This window comes from Scleropages formosus, chromosome 20, assembly GCF_900964775.1.
Source record: "Scleropages formosus chromosome 20, fSclFor1.1, whole genome shotgun sequence".
Taxonomy (NCBI): Eukaryota; Metazoa; Chordata; class Actinopteri; order Osteoglossiformes; family Osteoglossidae; genus Scleropages; species Scleropages formosus.
The window spans coordinates 2,842,674-2,865,893 of NC_041825.1; the positions used below are offsets into that span (position 1 = coordinate 2,842,674).

The 23,220-nt window shown below is 41.5% G+C and overlaps 2 protein-coding genes across 3 annotated transcripts; both read left to right on the forward strand.

Moving 5' to 3' along the window:
- The first annotated feature begins 1,235 nt into the window (after positions 1 to 1,235).
- On the forward strand, positions 1,236 to 7,989 carry LOC108932995 (cytosolic sulfotransferase 1-like). 2 transcript variants are annotated; one of them, XM_018749767.2, is made up of 8 exons: positions 1,236 to 1,373; positions 2,541 to 2,675; positions 3,293 to 3,418; positions 3,842 to 3,942; positions 4,076 to 4,202; positions 5,141 to 5,238; positions 5,702 to 5,891; positions 6,073 to 7,989. In XM_018749767.2, the coding sequence occupies exons 2-8, from the start codon at positions 2,543 to 2,545 to the stop codon at positions 6,183 to 6,185; spliced, it is 888 nt and encodes a 295-aa protein (XP_018605283.2). In that variant the 5' UTR covers positions 1,236 to 1,373; positions 2,541 to 2,542; the 3' UTR covers positions 6,186 to 7,989. The 2 variants fall into 2 exon arrangements, with proteins under 2 accessions (XP_018605283.2, XP_018605284.2); XM_018749768.2 differs by having other exon boundaries at positions 5,717 to 5,891.
- Positions 7,990 to 10,154: 2,165 nt separating this feature from the next.
- On the forward strand, positions 10,155 to 22,009 carry LOC108933016 (cytosolic sulfotransferase 1-like). The gene is made up of 8 exons (XM_018749797.2): positions 10,155 to 10,324; positions 13,914 to 14,048; positions 16,197 to 16,319; positions 17,773 to 17,873; positions 20,863 to 20,989; positions 21,106 to 21,203; positions 21,481 to 21,655; positions 21,897 to 22,009. The coding sequence occupies exons 1-8, from the start codon at positions 10,198 to 10,200 to the stop codon at positions 22,007 to 22,009; spliced, it is 999 nt and encodes a 332-aa protein (XP_018605313.1). The 5' UTR covers positions 10,155 to 10,197.
- Positions 22,010 to 23,220: the final 1,211 nt, after the last annotated feature.

Here is a 23,220-nt window from a genome sequence, read left to right on the forward strand (position 1 = left end):
GTATGTAAGTCGGATGTTCATAACCTGGGGACTGCCTGTAAAAGGGATGCACCCCTGGAAGTTGCAGGTTCAAGCCCCACTGGTACTGCTTTGGTATGTTTGCATTACTGCAAAGGGCTCCAGTAAAATAGCCTGCTTTATGAATGGGACAAACACTCTAAATGAATAGAGCCTAATATATGGACAGCTGGTAGTGTGGTTAGAGTTGCTGTTTTGGACACAAAGGTTGCACATTCAAATCCCAGCTGTAGTACCCCTGAGCAAGGTACTTACCATAAATTGCTCCAGTAAAATTACACAGCCATGTAAATGGGTCAATAAGAGTTCCCACGTATCTCCTCTACTCGTTTCTCTGCACTGAATTTTTATAGCTGCCCGGACCAAATTTAAGACCCTGGTTATTTCCAACAAAAGCATCAAGACTTAATCAACCGCTACACCCTAACCAGACCCCTTCGCTCGTCTACTTCTACTCACTTGGTGATCCCACGCACAAAAGGTAAAGCAGGGAGGTTATCGGTTCTGGCTCCGTTGTTGTGGAACGACATCCCCCTCCCACTCAGAACTGCTGAATCTCTGTCCACATTCAAGAAGGGTCTGAAAACTCACCTTTTCCAGGCTCACTTCACCCAAGATCTCTCCGGCTCATGTATGCTGTAAATGTTCACGCACCGTAACTTTATGATCATCCCCAGATAAGCCTTTACACAGCCGCTACTCCTGCATTGTACGTGAATGTTTGTGTATCTATTTAAAAAAAAAAAAATTGTAGGAAGGTTATCAAGATTCATCTATTTTGAGTTTTATACAGCTACTCGTGTGATGAACATCAGTGCATAACGTGGAAAGAAACAAACTAAGTTTACTTAAGAATCACATCTGTAACTATGTCTCTCTTTCTACTAATGTAACGTACAAATTGCATTTCGCTGAGATGTACGTCGCTTCATTCACACACATCCTTAGACTGCCTGAGCTCCGCTTGACCCCACGCAGGAAGTGCTGAGTCCCGAAAGCACAAGTACAACGAATGCACCCTAACGCAGCTGTGCGTTACTCCCGTGTGTCGTGCGTGAACTAAAAATGTGAACGAGAACTTAAAAACTGCATGGATTTATTAGAGGAAACAAATGACGCCAGAAAGCGTAGCGCGAAAGAACCTCTTTCAACAGGCACAGAGCTCCAGGAGACAAGTTCCAGGAATGTGTCCTCAGTGGGGTGAGTCCAAGTGGGAGAGGCCAGAGGATCAAGGAGCAGAAAAACAGAGCAAGAGAGGAAGCAAAAGGGCGTAAAGTCCGGCAGGGTACAGGAGAGGAATAGACAGAGTGAGAAGAGAAATAATTTGAGGAAAACACTGTGGCATCCAGACACAAGTAAGTACCACACTTTGAAAGGTGTATTTGCTATTGTACTGCTGTTCTGATACCACAACGTTTGTGCGTATCATGTTATTTAGATTTGCAAAACGGAGAAACATGAGCAGCAGGCAGATGTTTGGTTAAAAGTTCATTTCAAACATGAATATCTTTGTTTTAATTAAGTTTCAAGTTCAAGTTTCAAGTTTATTGTCATAGATGCAAGTACCATGTGCATGTATCATGAAAATCTTCCTGAGTGCTTCTCCACAGACTATGCAAGGACAATTGAAATACTGCACAAACAAATCAGTGTCACTGACAGTAAATAACAACAGCAGCAATGACAGCAATAACAATAAATGATGGTAACAGTGGTAACAATAATGGTAACAGTCAGAGAACTCAGAACGAAAGAAAGATTAAAAAATAAGCTTCAATGAAATAATCATACTAAAAATGATCCACAGCAAGGTGGGGTGCGGTGACACAGAGGGTTTGGCTGGGGCCTGCTGTATGGCGGATCTGGGGTCCGAGCCCTGCTTGGGGTGCCCTGTGGTGGACCGGTGTCCCATCTGGGGTGTGTCCCCTCCCCCCCACCCTTGTGCTCTGTGCCACCGGGTTAGGCTCTGATCCACCGTGACCCCACTCGGACATGCCGGTCCATCACAAGGCACCCCAAGCGGGGACTTTAACCCCAGACCTGCCAGCAAGCAGGACCCAGCCAAACCTGCTGTGCCACCGCACCCTTGCACTGAAAGTTATATTGTGCATTTAAATTTAGGAATTTAGGCATTAGACACTTGATTTTGTGAATAATGTCGAGGGCAACTTATAATCTTAACCTTGTACAGTCCAGAAGTGCTTTCGCCATAAGTAATGCTACCAGTACAGTAGGGAATTTGTAAAGCAAGATCAAGAAAAATATAGTTGTAACAAAAAGAATGAAAATAAGTGCTTCAATAATACAAAAACTACACCGGGACCGAAATGGTAGGAACCTGGAGGTGCCAGTTTAAATGCCAGTTTTTCGACTCTTAAGCGTATTGTTTGCTCTTCATGAAAAAGAAAAAAAAACATTAGGAAACTATACGAAGGACATAGATTATATTACTATTGTCACTAATTATATAGCATGAAAGAATGTATTGAGACATAACTTTCTTTCTGTCCCTTATTTCTTAGACATGGCTCAGAGACCAAGGACTTTCAAGTTTGAGGGTATTACCATGAGTCATTATTTCACAGATAATTGGGAAAAAGTGAAAAATTTCAAAGCGAAACCCGATGATGTAGTGATAGCTACATACCCCAAGGCAGGTAAGTTCAGTAACGCGCAGTGGACATGAGGATCACCGTGCACTTTCATGCTGTCCTAACCGGTCTTCTGTTTTTGAGATCCTATCAGTGTGTTTTATAACAGAAACTGTCAACATTCTCATTGTCATATTGTCTAATGAAAATGTGGAAAAAGATTCTTTTGAGGTTTCATCAGATTTATCCAAATTCTATTCAATGTTCACCTTCGGTCTTTTATCACAAATATACAAATATACTTTATGTATACTTTATTTACCCACGCTGTTCAGAAATACAGTAAGATCGTTTCTCTGGTGTTCCTCTTATCGTTGGAGGACATGAAAAACATTTTACATTTTCTTGCTGGAAAACTTTTACTATTATTTTTATTTTACTATTTTAAAATTTGCACTGCAAAATACATTAATATTAGAAATAATTCCAATGTGTTGTGTTAAATAATTAGCTGGTCTCCATTTTTCATATTGAAAAAGTAAAAAATTTGCAAGATTATTAAATTATGCATTTGATATCAGCAGGACTTTGCAAGAATTGAAGAATGTGAAGTATGTCAGAAGATGTTGTGATTATGTACAGTGTACTGCAAATGCACATATATAAATATATATTCCATTTAGGGACAACATGGATGTGTGAGATTCTTGATCAGCTTTATTTCGGTGAGATGCGGAAGGAAGGCTCGTTGTCCCCGTTGTATGAACGAGTTCCTTTTTTGGAGGTGTGCATTGAAGAGCTTTCAAAAGGTAACACACAGTTATTGGGAGTAAGCATGTGTGGTTTTCTTGAGATTTTAGAAAAAGTAAATCGAATCCAAAGAATATCAGTTTGTGGCCTAATTATTTTAGATAATGATATTGCACAGTTTTCTTTTTGTTTGTGTTACCCTTCCCATTATTTTTAAACTTTTCTTCTAACCTTTCATTTCTGTACATTTTCCCAAAGCATTTTTTCTAAAAAACCACTACTGCCAGAGTTTTGTCATGCATTCTGACATATAAACTAAATCCATGCATGGCTAGCCAATTAATTTACTATGTAAACTACCTGTGAGCTTATATTTTGTACTGTTTTCACCTTCCTCTTATGAACTTCAAGTGAATATTTGATTGTTTGCAAATCAAAAGGCAAGGACACATTTTCCAGCTGTCCAACTGTCTCTCTCCCAGGGACAGATCAGATAGAGAGTCTAACTACTTCTCCGCGTCTCATCAAAACTCATCTTCCAGTGCAGCTGGTGCCACAGTCCTTCTGGGAGCAAAACTGCAGGGTACAACCAGACCAACACCTCTCAGCTTTGTAGGAATGACAGCTCTGTTTCATTAAAAAAAACATTATCATTATCTATATCACGTCAGTTAGGTGAAGTTAACATAAGGGTTTAATAAAATTCTCATTTCTAGATGATATACGTGGCCCGGAACCCAAAAGACAGCATGGTGAGCTACTACCATTTCGAAAGGATGAATAAGATTCAACCAGACCCAGGAGCTTGGGAAGAATACATCCACAAATTTAACACTGGAGAGTGTAAGCGTAACACGTGGCAAAATACAGCAATCTCTCAATGTATGATATTACTCCGTTCCTGAAAACGGTGCGGATACTGAAATTTTGGAAAACGAAAGGCTATTTTCCCATTATTTCAAATTGGAAAAATAATCCTTCATTCCCAGGCCCTCCAAAAACCCCAAACCAATTGTCCCAAATAGCACAAAACACTTTAAAACACCTACCGTGTATAACTCCGAATCCATGATTTCAGCATGATTTAAAACACATGATCATCAGACACTTAGTGAGGTCATTTAATGGGTATGTTTATAGGCAGTTCTTTTTTTGGAAACTGTCTGTGTTTTCCAGTGGACAGCAACAAGCATTCAATGATGAAATTTATGTTGAATAAATAAGTGCAGACAACAAGTTAAAATAAACTACTTACAGTAATGAACTGTTGTTGTATTCAGCGAGTGAAAAGAAGAACTTTGTGAGTTGTGGGTGGACGAGTGAGGAGGCTTGGCAGTCATTCTTGCACTGCAACTGTACAAACATGTGGAAAAAAGTGAAAATGAGACCAACAGGGAACAGAAAACCAACCAGAAAGCAATACATTGTTGTAAACTAGCACCAACTATGGTACATTACTGCACTTCCACTCCGCTCACACAACACGCAACGTTTTTCGCCAACTGCGATGCACAGTGTTTTGGACAATATTTGGGAAAATTTTGTTATACAGATTTTTCATTCCAGAAATGGAAAACTGGCTATCAAAAACCAAGAGCCACTCTACTGAAATTTTGCATAAAGTGAATTTGTAAAGTGAGGGATGCCTGTAATCATCTGAATTTTTTCAGAGAAAAATTACTACAGAAAATTTCATACTGTTTACTGTTGTTATATTTCCTTGTGTCTAGAAGACAAAGAATGCGCTAAATAACTGTGAATGTTAACTGTTTTCTCATCAGTGGTGTTTGGTTCATGGTATGACCATGTCCAAGGGTGGTGGGACAAAAGCAAAAGCTATTCAAGGATTCACTATGTTTTCTTTGAAGACATGAAAGAGGTCAGAAACATTACCATAATTACCTGTATTATTACAGCTGTAATTACAATAAGATTATACTAAAATATAATCAAAACAAGGAGCAGAATAACTTCATCTGTTTGCGATAGCCTCTCAAGACAAGAGCATCTCTTGTACCTCTTCAACATCTCTTCTTCTGGAAATTAGCTGGTAGTGTAGTGGCTAGAACTGTTGCTAGAACTGTCTCACTTCCAGCTGTAGTACCCTTGAGCAAGGTACTTACCCTAAAATTGCTCCAGTAAAATTACCTAACTGTTTAAACGTATGTCCGTGTAATTATGCAGTTTTAAAAAAAGCAGCAGCATTAGCAGGCTTTTGGAAATACTACATCAAAGCGTACTTTACATACTTACTCTGTATATAATATATTCAGTGAAGAATTTTCATGGCCCCCAAAGTTTATTTTTTTCTATCAAAGTTTTTTTTTCTGGTTTTTTACAAGTTCCCCCCTCCACAGGATGCTGCTCGTGAGATTTCCCGCCTCTGCTCCTTCCTTGGTCTCTCACCAGCTGAAACACAGAAGCAGGAAGTGTTGAGAAAAACAGGGTTTGATGAGATGAAGAAGAATTTTGCGGATGAAATATCCAAAATTAAAATATTTGACGAGTCCATTTCTCCCTTCATGAGGAAAGGTAGTTAATGCCTGCGTTGCTTTTGTTTTAAAATCCTTTGTTTTCAAAACCTGCTTTTTATATTCAACAAACCTCATTTTTCTTGTACAGATGATTTTTTCCCCCTTGTCACCATTAATATGAAATGGACTGAGCTTCTTTAACTCAAGATTTGAATCTCCATTGTTTCTCTTTCTTCCAGGAGCTGTAGGCGACTGGAAGAATCACTTCACAGCGGCTCAAAATGAAGCCTTTGATGAAGAATATCGAAAGAAGATGAAGAACAGTGACCTGAAATTCAGAATGGAAATCTAGAGCAATCCAGGCGCTTTCTTGACGACCTGTTCCCTCATTTTCTTTCCATCATGCATGACATTTCTTCAATTAATAACTTAAAACATACTAGTAATTAAAAATTTCTGCTTTGTATTTCAGCTAACATTACTACTTTTTAAAAAAAATATCGTACGTCTTGTGATGCACCTGGACACATCATCAGTAATGTAACTTGAGGTCACTGGGCTGTTTCGGGTCTCACTATGAGACATCCTCGCCCAGGCGACCCAGCCAGGGTGTATCGGTCTCCAGTACGTCCAGGTAGCGCTACCAAAAACCCACAGCCCACATCTCCTTATCCACAGCTATCTACTGTAGTACATCTTCCTGCTTCTGAGAAGCATCATTAAGAGCTCTCATGGCCTTCCACCTTCAGCTGCCTGTGATACCCAACATATCGTATTTACTGGAATATAACTCGCCCTCGTGTATATCTCGCACCCCTCGTTTTACTTTATGAAAAAAGAAATTAAAAAGAAAAGAAAAAAGACATTGTAAAATTTTGCATATACCTCGCACACAAGAATCAGCATTTCAGCAATCGTTGGCTTGCCTTTCCTGTTGATCTTTTGTTAATAGCGCACCAATCATTATGCGTAGCGGCCGACCATCGCTGTCCGTTTCGCGCTCCGCTTTGAGGTCACTTCTCATAAGTCATTCGTGAAACGTTGTTCGTAATGTATCTCAAATCTTGTAAATTACCCGTAATTTTTGCTTGAAATATGGAGAAACGTTCAAGTTACAGTGCTGGTTTGAAACTCAAACTTATTGATTTTGCAGAAAAAACACAGCAATCGAGCAGCAGGGCTTGAGTTTACAGTGACTGAGTTTAATAAGTGATATTGGCATAAATAGAAACTTGCATTACAAAACACCAAAAAGTCAAGAAAAGCATTCCGAGGACCTAAACGTGGAAAGTTTCCTACATTTCAGGACGAGTTTTTTCAATATGTGTTAGGTTTGCGTAAAGATGGTTGCTGTGTTTCGCATGTCAGCAATTATAAATTATAATGAATACCGAGGATTTAATTACAAACGTCAATTTAATTTTTTCCCAAAAAACTTTAGTTTCCAAAAATTACCACATATATCTCACTCTCTGATTTTTTTACTTGAATTTTGGGGGAAAAAGTGCAAGTTATATTCCAGTAAACGTGGTACTAAAGGCTCTATAGACTTCCCTGCAAATTCCATGCTACCTACCTTGATGGGCATACACCTTGGGCTCCAGCCTTTTGAATGGCATTCCTCTAACAGTTCCTCTAGCCATCTTTCTTTCATTAGTATCTTCCATCCATTCTTCCCGAAGAATTGTAAGCTCCAACAAGACGACTTGTTTAGATGCTTCTGAGAACAACACAGTGTCTGGACTCGAAAATGCCTCTGTGATAGTGACTGGAAACCTTGGCTGCCAGTTTAAGTCAACCATCAATTGGAAATCTGATGCTGTCACCAGAAGCCCTGAACTGGCATTGGGTGCTTCTTCACTTTCCTTGACAAATGCTATGGTCTGCTTTGCTGGCCAGCTGGTCCTACTGAGTGTTGTCCTCACTGTGATAGATTCTGCCATAGCCTTGAGCACCTGGTCAAGGCACCAGCAATAGCAGCCCTCACTCAGTGCTCTTGGCAACTGTTGAGAGCATCCTCCAATGATGCTATCTTCCGACATAATGTGCATGATGGAGAATCAGCTTTTCAGGTTGGAAGGACTCAGCAGCACATCATGAACTGCCTATATCAGAAAGTTAATACGGTTCTCCAGAACTTTGCCCATAAAACCTTACATGCACAGGGACAGCTGGTAGTGTAGTGGTTAGAGCTGCTGCCTTTGGCTCTGAAGGTTGCAGGTTTAATGCCCACCTTCAGCTGTAGTACCCTTAAGCAAGGTACTTACCCTAAATTGCTCCAGTAGAATTACCTAGCTGTATAAATAGGTAAATAATTATAAGCTTGTAATAATTACAACCTTTACAATGTAAGTTGCTTTGGAGAAAAGTCTTGGCTAAATGAATAAATGTAATGCAAGTTTGTTCTCCCCTCATTTGTGCCCCCAGCTGCATGCCTGCCATCCTGGCCATCTATTCATCCTCTGTTGCTGAGCACGCTTCCTCTTGCATCTGCTCACAAATCTCCAAATGGACCTTCTGGTATCACCATGATGGAATGCTATCAAAACCTGCTCTTCCAGAAGCCACTATGCCAACAATTTAGGGCATGAATAGCAACTACCAGAACACGAATGTTACATAGTACACCAACGACTAATAGAAAACAGGCCTTTTTTATTCTGAGACAACATTAGACGGTGAGAACAGGACATTTTTATTTATGATAGGAGCAGCCCCCCCAACCCCGGCGTGGAAGAAAGAATAGAAAATCCGACTCCCTGAGCTGAAGCGCAGCTGCTGTTAGTCAGAGAGGCGGCGATGTGTCTCATGTCTGCCCTCTGTTGCCGGAGATGTGACAACACTTTTACGAGTTTTATTGGGAGGTTCAGGCGTTTCATATTCCAGCTTAAAAAATGTACGTTATTTAGTTCAGAGCTGTCCGTCTTATGTTGGACAGCATGGAAAAGCAGGGGAACCAGTGGAAACTGTGCAACATAATAAATACATGGCATCTGAATGTCCACAGACATACAACGCAACAGAGAGGGGGGGAGAAAAGAATAACAAATACCTGAAAGCTGGCTGTAAGGGCAGTGCGGCACTTTTTCAGCTGCGCAGTAGTGTCCTCCAAAGCGAAGACACACCGCTTAGGTCAGCAGACAGAGCCGTGTTCTCCTCCATACATGGGCTGTTCTCGGTTTTTACCTTCAACATCACGCCGCCATGAATATGGCAAGATGAACAAAACCAGTGAAAAAGTTGTCGGCGAGATGTTGAACAGTTATGGGTCTTCAGTCACAAACGGAATATTCAAATGCAGGAGCACAGTGTGACACATCTACTCCATTATATGTCACCAACTGGAAACTAACTGAGACCACTTCTGCCTGTATTACGACAGGAAGGAACTGTTTCCAGTCCCCACTGATCACACAAATATTACCATACAGCCAGTTGTCAGAGATTTCTAGCTGTAAGTTTGAAACATGAGTTTGCATGTTCTCCCTGTGTGTGCGTGGGTTTCCTCTGGGTGCTCTGGTTTCCTCCCACACTCCAAAGACATGCTGTTCAGTTTCACCCATAGAGTGTGAGTGACAGAGAGAGTGTGTGTGTGTTCCACTAATGTATGGATGAGTGACCCAGTGTAAGTAGTGTATCTAGCAGTGTAAGTCACCACGGTGAATAAGGTGTGTGGGCTGATAACGCTACATAGAGTTCATTGGAAGTCGCTTTGCAGAAAAGCGTCCGATAAATAAATAAATGTAAATGTAAAATGTAACGTAATGATGAAACTGAAAGACAGGCTTTGGATCTTTCTTGAAGAAAGACAGTACAGGTGGTCCCTGATTTACGATGGTTCCACTTTCGATTTTTTCAACTTTACGATGGTGAGCTGGCGATAGGCGTTCAGTAGAAGCTGTACTTCGGATTTTGAATTTTGATTTTTCCCGGTCAGCCGATATGCGGTGCGATATTCTGTCGATTCTGGGCAGTGGCAGCAATCCGCATCTCCCAGTCTGTCACGCAGAGGTGTGTATTAGGTGTATTAAATACATTTTTGACTTACGATATTTTCGACTTCCAATGGGTTTCGCGGTTTAACCCCGTCGTAAGTCGGGGACCACCTGTACCTTTTTACACGTTCTCGCAAACCCCGATGAAGGATGAACTCTGTACATGTCCATCTGTGATCGATGTGTTTGGATTAGTTAAAAGGTAAAAAAGTATGTATGTGCATGTAGAGCTTCACTGATGGGTGACTGTAAAGAGTGGCTACTGGTTCAGCAGATAACTATGCTCCTCTCAAACTGTCCGGATGACACATGCAGGACCACAAACGCTGCATGTGTCATGAAGGTCATAACAGGTAAACGGCGCCAACAATGTCTTCCGAGCACGAGCATATGCAGCGCACCCTCAAGGTCTGTCTTTTGTCCGCAGAGTGGAATACGATGAATCGATCTCGAATTTTTGTGTCCGACAGAAAAAGAGAACAAAAAGAGCAAAGGGGTGAGGAAATTCACTTGTTGCTTTATTGATGCCTTTCTAAAGATATCAGTGCTATTGAAATGGCAGAAAAATGTCATTCCTGTCATCTCCACTGCTGCCTGCAAACAGAAAGTGTGCAGTGTTTGTTGTTAAACTGTAGCTCAGGATCTGAATGGACTTTACACTGTTTACACTGTGCTGTTCAGAGATAATAATTCTACTGAGAGCAGGTTGGAGGAGAAAGTGTGGCAGAGGGTGGGGCTGAACTCGATGTCTCTGTAGTGTAATGGTGGAGGGTTCAGGTTTTTTTTAAAGCTTTTGCTATTTTTGCTATTACTGCCATTATTGCCATTATTTTGCTATTATTTTCGAGCTGAAAAGGCATCGTGGCCTTTTTTCCTGTTTTCGCTGCAGCATAAGAGCCCTTTTTTGTTTTTGAACCTCTACTGTACTTGCACCTATCCTGCCATCTCTGAAAAATTCCACTGAAGGAGGAACAGTAATAAGGAAAAACAGGAAAATGTAGGCAAGGAAACTGCCGTAAATGATGATGATTAAAAGAACCAGAAACCGGACTCAGTAAAAGTTGTGAAAAGGACAACACAATGATAATAAAGCAGGACTAAGGAATAATATGGCATAACAGCAGCAATAATAACAGTAGTAATGGGAGAAAACACAAGACACAAAAACAGAGATTTAACATATAAAGAACAACGAGAGACAGTGGGAAAGAAGCACCATATAATTTATTAATTATTGGTTACCTGTTATTAACCATTTATTATACTTAAAATTTCATTTTTAAATTAAAGAAAAATGACACTCAAATTTGGCATTATTTAAAAGGGGGATCTGCTTGCAGGGGCTCTTTATCGATTACATGAGCAAACCTGATTTCGCAATGAACGTAGATATACTGTAGATCAGCTGGCTTCCGATTCCAATTCCATGGTAAAACTTGTCTTCGATTCTGTTGGCTCCACATAAATCTAATGCTTTTTGAACCACAAGAAACTGGCTGTGGTTCAAGTCAACTCACCTTATGAAGTTAGAATGTCAAATTTTAAAGAAGGCAGCACATTTTGATTGTCTAGAAAATACAGATAAGCACTTTCTAAACTTTTTAGAGTTAATTGTTTTTAAATTGGAACAATCCTTGCTTTCTGTTTGACACATCACAAACTTAACTGGGAAACAACTAGATAAACAATGTAAGTCTATTTGTATTAATAATGATGAATTTATACAGTTTTTAACAATAAATTAGAGAGCATCCAGGCATCAATCATATATTACACTCCAGTCCTTTTCCATCTCATGTTGTCACATTGATGAGGTCATGCGTCCTTCAGCTGACGAATATAACAAAATTAAGGTCATTTTTATGAAGGCAGGATGCTGAGAATTCGGTTCATGCTTTTGTTTTGAGTAGGTTGGACTTTTGTAATGCTTTGTTACCGGGCTCTCCATACCTATAAGCTGTATCCAGGTTTGAGTTATTACAGAAGGCAGCAGCCAGAATTTTTACAAGAACCAGGAAGTACAACCATGTAATGTTGGTTATTAAATCACTGCATCGGCTTTCAGTTAAGTTATAATGGATTAGAAAAATTATAAATCTTATAAAATCTTACTCTTAACCTATAACACACTAAACTGTATTGCTCTGAGATATATTAGTGAGAATATTGATTTTTATGCTCCAGAAGCATTGACTGTGTTTATTGGATGCAGACTACCTTAAAATTCCTGGGATCAATAAGATCTCAGAAGAAGGGTGTGCACTTAACTACGGAGCACCTAAAATGTGGAATACTCTGCCTGTCTGTCTGTCACAGCCTTTAAATCCCGATTTCAGACTTATTTGCCTATTAAAGCATATCTATTGCAGGTGTAATTCCCATTTGCTGCTGTTTCTTCAGTATAAAACTCTCTAATTCCATTATGTTGTCAGTTACTAGCCCCTTCTTCTTGAGCATTGTTTGCCCATGGAAAGACCTGAGGAGGCCGGTTGTGATACTAGCACTCCAGGCTGATAGATGCTCCATGCCATGGTGGAAAAGACGTGACTATGCAAACTGAGACATTGACTTATTAGTGTTTATCGATGTTATAAACAGCTGCAAAAGTCTTTTTTCAAGTCTAGAATGCCCAGGAGGGGTTGGCAGTCACTGGCACTTGGAGCCCCAAAGGTTTTTTAGTCCCTTTTCTTTCAGTTGAGAATTTTTTTTGTTCCTTTTCTCCATGGCCATTTGGCTTACTTTCATATTTAATAATTACATATGTACTGTAATAATTTCATGTATAGCCAACCTTTTATTTGTACTATGCCTGAATCTTTGTTCTTTTCTCTGTGTCACTGTGTGAAAAGAGCTCTATAAAGCTAATTAGATTTGAATGTGTGAACAACTGTGGCATTTTTAATATTTGCTCAGCAATATATGGCTGCAGCAGCTGTTTCTATTTACAGTTATGAACAATTGCAAACAGTTACATTCTAAAAACTCACATCAGAGCTGTGAACAACGCGTCGTGAACAAACAGACTTACAAGAAATACACCATTTATCATATTCATTTGAGTTGTCATGTTACAGCATCATTTTTGTTTGTTTGCAAAGCTTATGCATGAATTTAAAATGTGAATGAGAACTAAAAAACTGCATTGATGCATTAGATGAAACAAATGACATCAGAAAGCCCAGTGAGAACATGCTATCAACAAGCACTGAGCTACAGGAGGCAAGGTCTAGGAACATGTCGATAGTATAGCTTCAGTGGGCGAGGCCAGTGGCTGGAGCAGCAGGAAAACAGAGTAACAGAGGGAGCAAAGGGGTAAAGTTCTATAGGGTACAGGAAAGGAGTAGACTGTGCAAGAAGCAGAAATACGTTCACGGAAACGTTTTTATTCAAGATCAGCACCTTCACATCCACAAATAAGTAGGTACCAGAAGTGTGCTTTCATACGTGTTAAAATAGTTAGAATAAGCTGATCAGATTAACAATTGAATGTAAAAGTTGTTCTCATGAGTTCTGTAGACTTGCAGAATGGAGGAACTTCAGCAGTCTGCAGATGTATTTGCTTATCAACCCATTTCAGGATATTTTCCCTTTGTTCGTTTTATTGAATAACATTGAATTATTTCAAAATTGATCTAAGAGTTGGGAATTTTCGAAGGAAACGGTGAAACCTTTGAACATGTTTTAAAAATAAAAGGTACATTCAAATTTATATCATCCTTTTAAATAATTAAAGGGCAATTTATAATCATAAACTTGTACAGTAGAGAGGTGCTTATACCGTAAGCAATGCTAACAATATAGTAGCCAATATGTAAAGGAATATCAAATAAAATATTGTCGTCGTAACAAAAACAATGAAAATCAGTGCTTGTAATAATACAAACGGCACTGGAACTGAACTGGTACGAACCAATGCTGGTTTTTTGCATCTTAAGTGTTGTGAAGAACATTTTGTTTGCTTTCTGTGCAAAAGAAAAAACTAAGGACTAAATTAAGGGTGTAGATTGTGTTTCTATTGTCATTAATTATATAGCATGAAAGAATGTATTGAGACATAAATTCTCTCTCTGTCTCTTATTTCTCAGACATGGCTCAGAAACCAAGGACTTTCAAGTTTGAAGGTGTTACCATGACTCATTATTTCACAGATAATTGGGAAAAAGTGAAAAATTTCAAAGCGAAACCCGATGATGTAGTTATAGCTACATACCCCAAAGCAGGTAAGTTCAGTAACGTGCAGTGGAAAGCAATACAGCTTCCCCCGACGCACAAAGATCATGTCTTGGTGAGAAACCCTTTGTAAGGTGACAGATCGAAGATGAAATTCCTATTATTTCACTCACTCATAGTAATGCAGTCTGCTGTGTCCTGCTGTTTTCAGTGGCAAAACGTTAATGTGTTCCTAAGCCCCAAAACTGGCTATCACACACACACACACACATTTTCAGAACCGCTCGTCCCGTACGGGGTCACGGGGAACCGGAGCCAACCCGGCAACACAGGGCGTAAGGCCTGAGGGGGAAGGGGACACACCCAGGACGGGACGCCAGTCCGTCGCAAGGTACCCCAAGCGGGACTTGAACCCCAGACCCACCAGAGAGCAGGACTGCGGTCCAACCCACTGCGCCACCGCACCCCCCTTAACTGGCTATCATTTATGCTAAAATATAACTTAGTTCTATTAAAAACACAATTACTTCGATTGTTAACATTACAATTATTACAACACAATGTAACGTGGCAGTTTCCACTTGTTAATAGTTGTGTGATACTGTATTGCTCTTTACTTGTACTCGTTCAGCTCTTCTGTAGCTATGGAACTGTATGCTGAAAAAAATGCTCACAAGTATAACATGCATATATATGGTACTCAAAGTATAAATTCAACATTTAGTGCAAGAAAAAAGCACTACAATAAAGACAGCTTGTAGAGCAGTGTTTAGTCCTAATGGTTCTAGACCTAAACGTTGCAGTTTCAATTCCCACCTCCGGCTGTAGGACCCTTGAGCAAAGTACTAACCCTAAAAATTGCATTAAATTACAATTACAAATTACAATTACAATCAATTGTATCAACACAATTACGAATTTGAAGAGTTTTTATCATGTTTACCAAGGTTCAATGTTGAAGGTGAGCCGCCGTAATTGTGTTACAAATGTACTCAGTTATACTCCATAGTGTTTTCCGTCCACATTGACAAGATAAAGAGTAAGACCATTTCTCAGCTGTTCCTCTTATGTTTGGAGGACACACTGGAAAACATTTCATATGTTTTTGCTGCAAAATTGTTTTTTTTTCTCAAATTTTGACAATGGAAATGTATATCTCACTTCCTCTTGCTCATACTGTACAGCCTGAGTTGCGAGACGGATGTATGGGCTGCTATAAAAGAAAAACAGTGTTGAAGTGTTTGCTTGGACAACTAGCTGCTGAAACCCCACTCAGGTGTTCACAAGCATTGAAGACTGTGCTGTATATCTTGAAATGCCTGTACTTTTGCTTTACAAGTTCAATATACAGTCATACTCCCCATAACGTCCTATTGAACTACATCCGTGGTCCCATAAGAAAATAATTGAAATTAAAGAAGAATTTCAGACAGCAGGACGTAGCGGACACAAGTGGCTTTTAAGCAGCCAAACACACACACGATTGTCCAGAGAGGTGACTGTGCTGCCGGGCGTACGATGTTAAATTACCTATAGTCTATAATACAGTATACGTATGTTTTAAGTCATAATAAACACCTGTGTAACTGGTTTACATTTGAAGGTTACTGTAATGTACTTCCAATCTCACACACACACACCATCTGAAACCACTTGTCCCATACGGGGTCACGGGGAGCCAGAGCCTAACCCAGCAACACAGGGCAAAAGCTGGAGGGGAGGGGACACACCCAGGATGGGACGCCAGTCTATCGCAAGGCACCCCAAGTGGGACTCGAACCCCAGACCCACTGGAGAGCAGGACCCAGTCCAACCCACTGAGCCACCGCGCCCCCAACTTTCAATCATTATTACCTTATTAATAAAAGAAAAAAGTTTACTGTACAGCACAGTACTGTACAACAATACGTACGTGATCATGCATCAGCGGCATCACCGCAGCAGGCCAGCATCTCGTTCACTCAAGTTTACCCCGTGTATCTTGTTCCATTATCCTGTTTCCATATTCAAGTTTTTATAAATCATTCACCTTTAAGTTCATAATGGGTCCAGAATGCAGCTCAACCAGCCTCATGGAGTGATAGCAGCAGCAAGAAGAAATGAAATAGCACTGATTTGGATGAGAAGGCGAGGACGTTATGCGAGACATAACTGTATATGCATACTGCCAAATATGTGTCCAAATATCTTCTACTTAGGGACAACCTGGATGTCCGAGATTGTTGATCAGCTCTTTTTCGGTGAGATTCGGAGGGAATCCTCATCACCCTCAATCTTTGATCGAGTGCCGTTTCTGGAGTTCTGTGAAGATTTTCAGACAGGTAACACAGAGCGTATAGCAATATTAAATTGAATCCAAGCATTGTCAGTTCTTTGTGCTTTCGTACTATTACAAAAATGATCAGTGACAATCATTTTTCATGTCACACAGTTTTTTCCTTCATGTTTGTTTCTGTTACTCTGCCCTTGATTTTTTAAACTTTATTTCTAACCTTTCATTGTCTACATTTTTTCCACAACACTTTTTTTTTTTGAAGGAATCCATATTTGCACTGATATCTGTAATGCATTTATTGTAAAATGCACACTAAGGATGTTAGCGACTGGCCAATTTATTTACAGGCGGTCCCCGGGTTACAAACATTCGACTTACGTACAACCCATAGTTACGAACCACCCCCCCATAAAGCCTATTATATTAAAAATTTGAGTTACATACAATGATTCATAATAACAAACAGGCAATACTTTGTGATGTGCATCAAAACATTGCGTGTCTACGGCAGTTCATCGGCTTGTGGGCATGTGGGCCAGAGGTAGGACGAAGACTTGGTTCTTTTCAGTCGGACCACGCTGCTGTTAAGTGTCTTGTGGGTGTTACTGTATTTGGCTTTAATTATTTTCTTTTTACCCTCCTAAACATGGTACCAAACCGTAAATGTGATGCAAGTGATGGTGATGCATCAAAGACAAGGAAAACAATCCCGACTGAAACTAAAGTGGAAATAATAAAGTTATCGTAAAAAGTTGAAATGCCAATGAACATTGGAAAAGCGAAAAAGTTCCTTTAATGTTTTTTATACCCACACACACACACACACACACACACACACACACACTTCCTCTCTCTCTATTATAAATACCGTAATAACATTTATTGTTCTCTTTCTATGTCTCTCTAAATGTAACTGTACGTAGTTACATTTATTATTATTATTACTATTATTGTTCTCATTATTATCATTACATCATTACATTGTATTATTCCATCTATCCATCTTCCTCCGCTTAGCATTGCATTATTATTATTATTACTCTATTGTTATATTAAAGATGTTTTAGTGTATCAGGAAGTGTTTCTTTCAACTTTTTATGCATAAAAAGGTACACGATATATTCTACACTAAGACAAACATTTGACTAACTGGCAGACACAAGTCGCACCTAACTGTTCCGACTTACATACAAATCCGACTTGAAGACAGATTTAGGAACGGAACTCGTTCGTAATCCGGGGACTGTACAATTTCAGTGATCTGAGGTTTGAAGTGAACCGTTGATTATTTGGAAAGTAAAAAAACAAAAATGCATTTTTATACTGAACAACAGCAAGTCAGACCCCACATTGCTCAAGCAGTTTATGGAATATAACTGCGACTACAGTATATCATCATTTTTATTCTTTAATAAAATTAGATTATACTGAAATAAATCAAGAACTCCCTCTCTCTCACTATCTCTCATTGTGTCTTTGTCCAACTGTCTCTCTCCCAGGGACAGATCAGATAGAGAGTCTACTTACTTCTCCGCGTCTCATCAAAACTCATCTTCCAGTGCAGCTGGTGCCGCAGTCCTTCTGGGAGCAAAACTGCAGGGTACAACTAGACCACCACCCCTCAGCTTTGTGGGGATGAAAGATTTGTAGTTTTGCATAGTTAAAAACACACCTTCAGAGATTCACAGAACTGTCTCAAGGTGTATTTTTTGCTGTTAAAAAGTACACAAAAAATGTAAGTTAAAGAACATTAGTGTAGCTGGTTAATTAATTTTAAAATCTAAAATATGATAATAAATGATAATATTCTGCTGATGGAATAAATCGGTACATTTATTCATTTAGCTGATGCTTTTTTCCAAGGCAGCTTACAGTGTGTAGCTACTTAATGTTATTTGCCTATTTATACAGCTTGGTAATAATAGTAATACTGGAACAGTTCAGAGTATGTTGCTCAAGGGTACTACCGCTAGGGTGGGACTGAACTTGCAAATGTTGGGTCCACAGGTAGGAGATCCCATGACTATGCTATTAGCTGCCTCCCCATAAAATCATTCATTCATTCATCTTCCTCCGCTATCCGGGGCCAGGTCGCGGGGGCAGCAGTCCGAGCAGAGTCCTCGAGACTTCCCTCTCCCCGCACACCTCCTCCAGTTCCTCTGGGGAAACTGCAAGGCGTTCCCAGGCCAGCCGGGAGACATAGTCTCTCCAACGTGTCCTGGGTCTGCCCCGAGGCCTCCTCCCAGCGGGACAAGCCCGGAACACCTCCCCAGGGAGGCGTCCAGGAGGCATCCGGAACAGATGCCCGAGCCACCTCAACTGGCTCCTCTCGATGCGGAGGAGCAGCGGCTCTACTCCGAGCTCCTCACCCTATCCCTAAGGGTGCGCCCAGCCACTCTGCGGAGGAAACTCATTTCTGCCGCTTGTATCCGCGATCTCATTCTTTCGGTCATGATCCAGAGTTCATGACCATAGGCGAGGGTAGGAACGTAGATCGACCGGTAAATTGAGAGCTTTGCCTTACGACTCAGCTCCCTCTTCACCACAACAGACCGGTACAATGACCGCATTACTGCGGACGCCGCACCGATCCGTCCGTCAACCTGCCGCTCCATTTTTCCCTCACTCGTGAACAAGACCCCGAGATACTTAAACTCCTCCACTTGAGGGAGCAACTCCCCCCTAACCCGGAGGGGGCAATCCACCTTTTTCCGACTGAGAACCATGGCCTCGGATTTGGAGGTGCTGATTCTCATCCCCGCCGCTTCGCACTCGGCTGCAAACCTCCCCAGTGCACGCTGCAAGTCTTGACTTGATGAAGCCAACAGGACCACATCGTCCGCAAAAAGCAGAGATGAGATCTTGCGGCCACCAAAACAGACACCCTCCGTTCCCTGGCTGCGCCTAGAAATTCTGTCCATGAAGATAACGAACAGAATCGGTGACAAAGAGCAGCCCTGACGGAGTCCAACATGCACCGGGAACAGGTCTGACTTACTGCCGGCAATGCGAACCAAGCTCCTGCTCTGGTCATACAGGGAACGAACAGCCCGTAACAGCGAGCCCCGAACCCCATAATCCCGAAGCACCTCCCACAGGATGCCACGAGGGACACGGTCGAATGCCTTCTCCAGGTCCACAAAACACATATGGACTGGTTGGGCAAACTCCCACGAACCCTCCAGCACCCTAGTGAGGGTGTAGAGCTGGTCCAGTGTTCCACGGCCAGGGCGAAAACCGCATTGCTCCTCCTGAATCCGAGGTTCGACTATCGGTCGGATTCTCCTTTCAAGTACCCTGGCACAGACTTTCCCAGGGAGGCTAAGGAGTGTGATCCTCCTGTAGTTGGAACACAATCTCCGGTCCCCCATCTTAAAAAGAGGGACCACCACCCCGGTCTGCCAGTCCAGAGGCACCGTTCCCGAACTCCACGCGATGCTGCAGAGGCGTGTCAGCCAAGACAGCCCCACAACATCCAGAGACTTGAGAAACTCGGGGTGGATCTCATCCACCCCCGGAGCCTTGCCACCGAGGAGTTTTTTGACTACCTCAGCAACTTCAGCCAGGGTAATGGACGAGTCCCCCTCCAAGTCCCCAGCCTCAGCTTCCTCTACGGAAGGCGTGTCGGAGGGATTAAGGAGATCCTCAAAGTACTCCTTCCACCGCCCGAGGACATCCTCAGCTGAGGTCAGCAGCGCACCACTTCCACTGTAAACAGTGTTCGTGGAACACCGCTTCCCCCCTCTGAGTCGCCAGACGGTTTGCCAGAATCTCTTTGAGGCCGACCGAAAGTCTTCCTCCATGGCCTCACCGAACTCCTCCCAAGCCCGAGTTTTTGCCGCGGTGACTGCCAGAGCCGCGATCCGTTTGGCCCGTCGGTACCCGTCAGCTGCTTCAGGAGTCCCATGAGCCAGCCAGGCCCAATAGAACTCCTTTTTCAGCTTGACGGCATCCCTTACCTCCGGTGTCCACCACCGTGTTCGGGGATTGCCGCCGCAACAGGCGCCGGAGACCTTATGGCCGCAGCTCCGAACCGCTGCCCCGACAATGGAGGCGTGGAACATAGTCCATTCAGATTCGATGTTCCCCACCTCCCTCGGGACCTGGTTGAAGCTCTGTCGGAGGTGGGAGTTGAAGACCTCTCTGAGAGGGGCCTCCGCTAAACGTTCCCAACAGACCCTCACTATGCGTTTGGGCCTGCCAGGTCTGTCCAGCTTTTTCCCCCGCCATCAAATACAACTCACCACCAGGTGGTGATCAGTTGACAGCTCAGCCCCTCTCTTCACCCGAGTGTCCAAGACATATGGCCGAAGGTCAGAAGAAACGACTACAAAGTCGATCATCGACCTCCGACCTAGGGTGTCCTGGTGCCAAGTGCACTGATGGACACCCTTATGCATGAACATGGTGTTCGTTATGGATAAACCGTGACTAGCACAGAAATCCAATAACAACTCACTGCTCGGGTTCAGATCAGGGAGGCTGCCCCATGAAATCCGTTATGATATATAAATATATATTACATCAGACAGATGAAGTGAAATTGGGTCAATAAAATTCTAAATTCTAAATAAAATTCTGATTTCTAGATGATATATGTGGCCCGGAACCCAAAAGACATCATGGTGAGCTACTACCATTTCGACAGGATGAATAAGATTCAACCAGACCCAGGAGCTTGGGAAGAATACATCGACAAATTTAACACTGGACAGTGTAAGCAGTGAACCTGTGGAGAAATAGAGACAAACCTCAGAAGTGAAAAATGTAAAACTTTACTGGAAGTTACATGTAAGTTTATGTAATATTTCCTTCAACTGTTTCCTCCTCAGTGGTGTTCGGTTCCTGGTATGACCACGTCCAAGGCTGGTGGGAAAAAAGCAGGAGCTACTCAAGGATTTGCTATGTTTTCTTTGAGGATATGAGAGAGGTCAGAATAATTACCATGATCACCTATGAGGGTTATTATAATACTGCTGAAGAATATAATAACAGTAAATGGTAGAACATAACTTTTTGCTGTACCCTCACAAAACGTTAAACATACAGATCATAGTAGATCTAAGAACAAGTAAAATTTGTATTACATTCCAGGCAAATAAGACCTATAATAAAGAATTTCTGTAGCCTCAGCTAAAATCACCATATTTTTCTTTATTTCACCATTTATAGTGGTCCTTCTTACTCTCTCTCTCTCTTTGTACCAGGATCCTGCTCGTGAGATTTCCCGCCTGTGCTCCTTCTTGGGTCTCTCACCAAATGAGACACAGAAGAAGGAAGTGCTGAGAAAAACGGGGTTTGAGGAGATGAAGAAAAGCATGGCAGATGCGTTGTCCAACAATGATGAGTTCGACGAGTCTGTTTCTCCCTTCATGAGGAAAGGTGATGTAACTCGAGAACTCCACCGTTTTACCGCTTTCTGCTTCGCCACAGCTAATACCTGCATTTACTTTTGTTTAAAATCCCATTTATGTAGTAATTTTTTTCTCCCAAATTTTTAAATTCAAAAACCTTTATTATTTTACATTTTATTTTACATTTATTTTCATTGTTAGTAGAAGATGATACAGATTGAGGTGTTTCAACTCAAGGTTTCATTTTCCATTATTTCCCGTTGTCCCAGGAATTGTAGGTGACTGGAAGAATCATTTCACAGTGGCTCAAAATGAAGCCTTCAATGAAGAATATCGAAAGAAGATGAAGGAGAGTGACCTGAAGTTCAAAATGGAAATCTAGAGTGATTGCTGCACTTCGATGAATAAGTTATGTCATTGTTTTCTGATAGTCATGCAATTACCTTTACTATCTTGAAATGAACTTGTAATATATTATTTTTGGCTTACATTGCAGTCAACAGTGCAAATTATATGTAGATTATTAGCAACCAGAATTCTACTGAGAGGGAGATGAGTATCAGCCAAACTGAAAAAGTAATACTGGCTTAAGCGCTAAGTCAATACAACGACCAGTCGAGGCTCTCCAGAACAAATAGCTTAAAATTACTTTTATATAAAAAAAATAAAAGCGTTTAATTTTATTCGTTTTTCGATTTTTACTCTATTCTCAGGAATGAATTACAGCTGCATAACGGGGGATAAGGTGTCCTCCATTTTGCACCGAATGACGGATGAATCCATTTCTGTCTTTGTTAATTTTCACGTAAATCCTTAACGCCAATTTGAATAAGTGATGTTTAAATTGCTAAAAAACATTGTACATTGAACTGTGTTGAAACTGCACCCCATGAATTGGGACAGTTTTTTCTTTGTGGAGTACTGTCAGCCGACATACAAAACCGTCACAAGCGTAACACGGTCATATTCAGCAGGCCAAACACCAGCCTTAACTCCACCCAAAAGAAATTAATGTATGATTTTCTGAACCCCGGTGAAACGCCCTTTCTGCCTACAGTCAGCAAGTCTATGTGTTGTTACACTGTAGCCATAGATATGAAGTGGACTTTATACTTTGCTGCTTAGGGTGAGGCTCTTCTTGACTCTCGCACTGTGTTTCCGCCCTGGTTCATTCATTACCTTGATCATTTACCTCTTTTTCAGTGAAAAGTTAAAATTTATAAATGTCACGCTCTCCACCGCTCCCCTAACGGAGACACCTGAGGCCAATTAAGACCAGCCAGACTTAAAGCACTGAACCACCGCTCTCTAGTCGCCGAATCACCCTGAGACGACTGTCCCCTCAGTGCTCTCAAGGCCGCCTTCGGCGATTCCTGCTCCTAAACCCTTTGCCTCCATTCCTCCTTGCCCTGCTTCACGTTCCCCCCGGATACAATCATTTGCCTAGACCCACGACCACGTCTTCGGAACCTCGCCTGAACCCTGTTGGCCAATCGCTCGACCGTTCGCCCATCCCCGACTACGAGAACCCGCCCGCCCGAGAATAACGAAAGACCTTGCACTTGGGTCCAGCGTCCCACGTGCCGTCTTTCT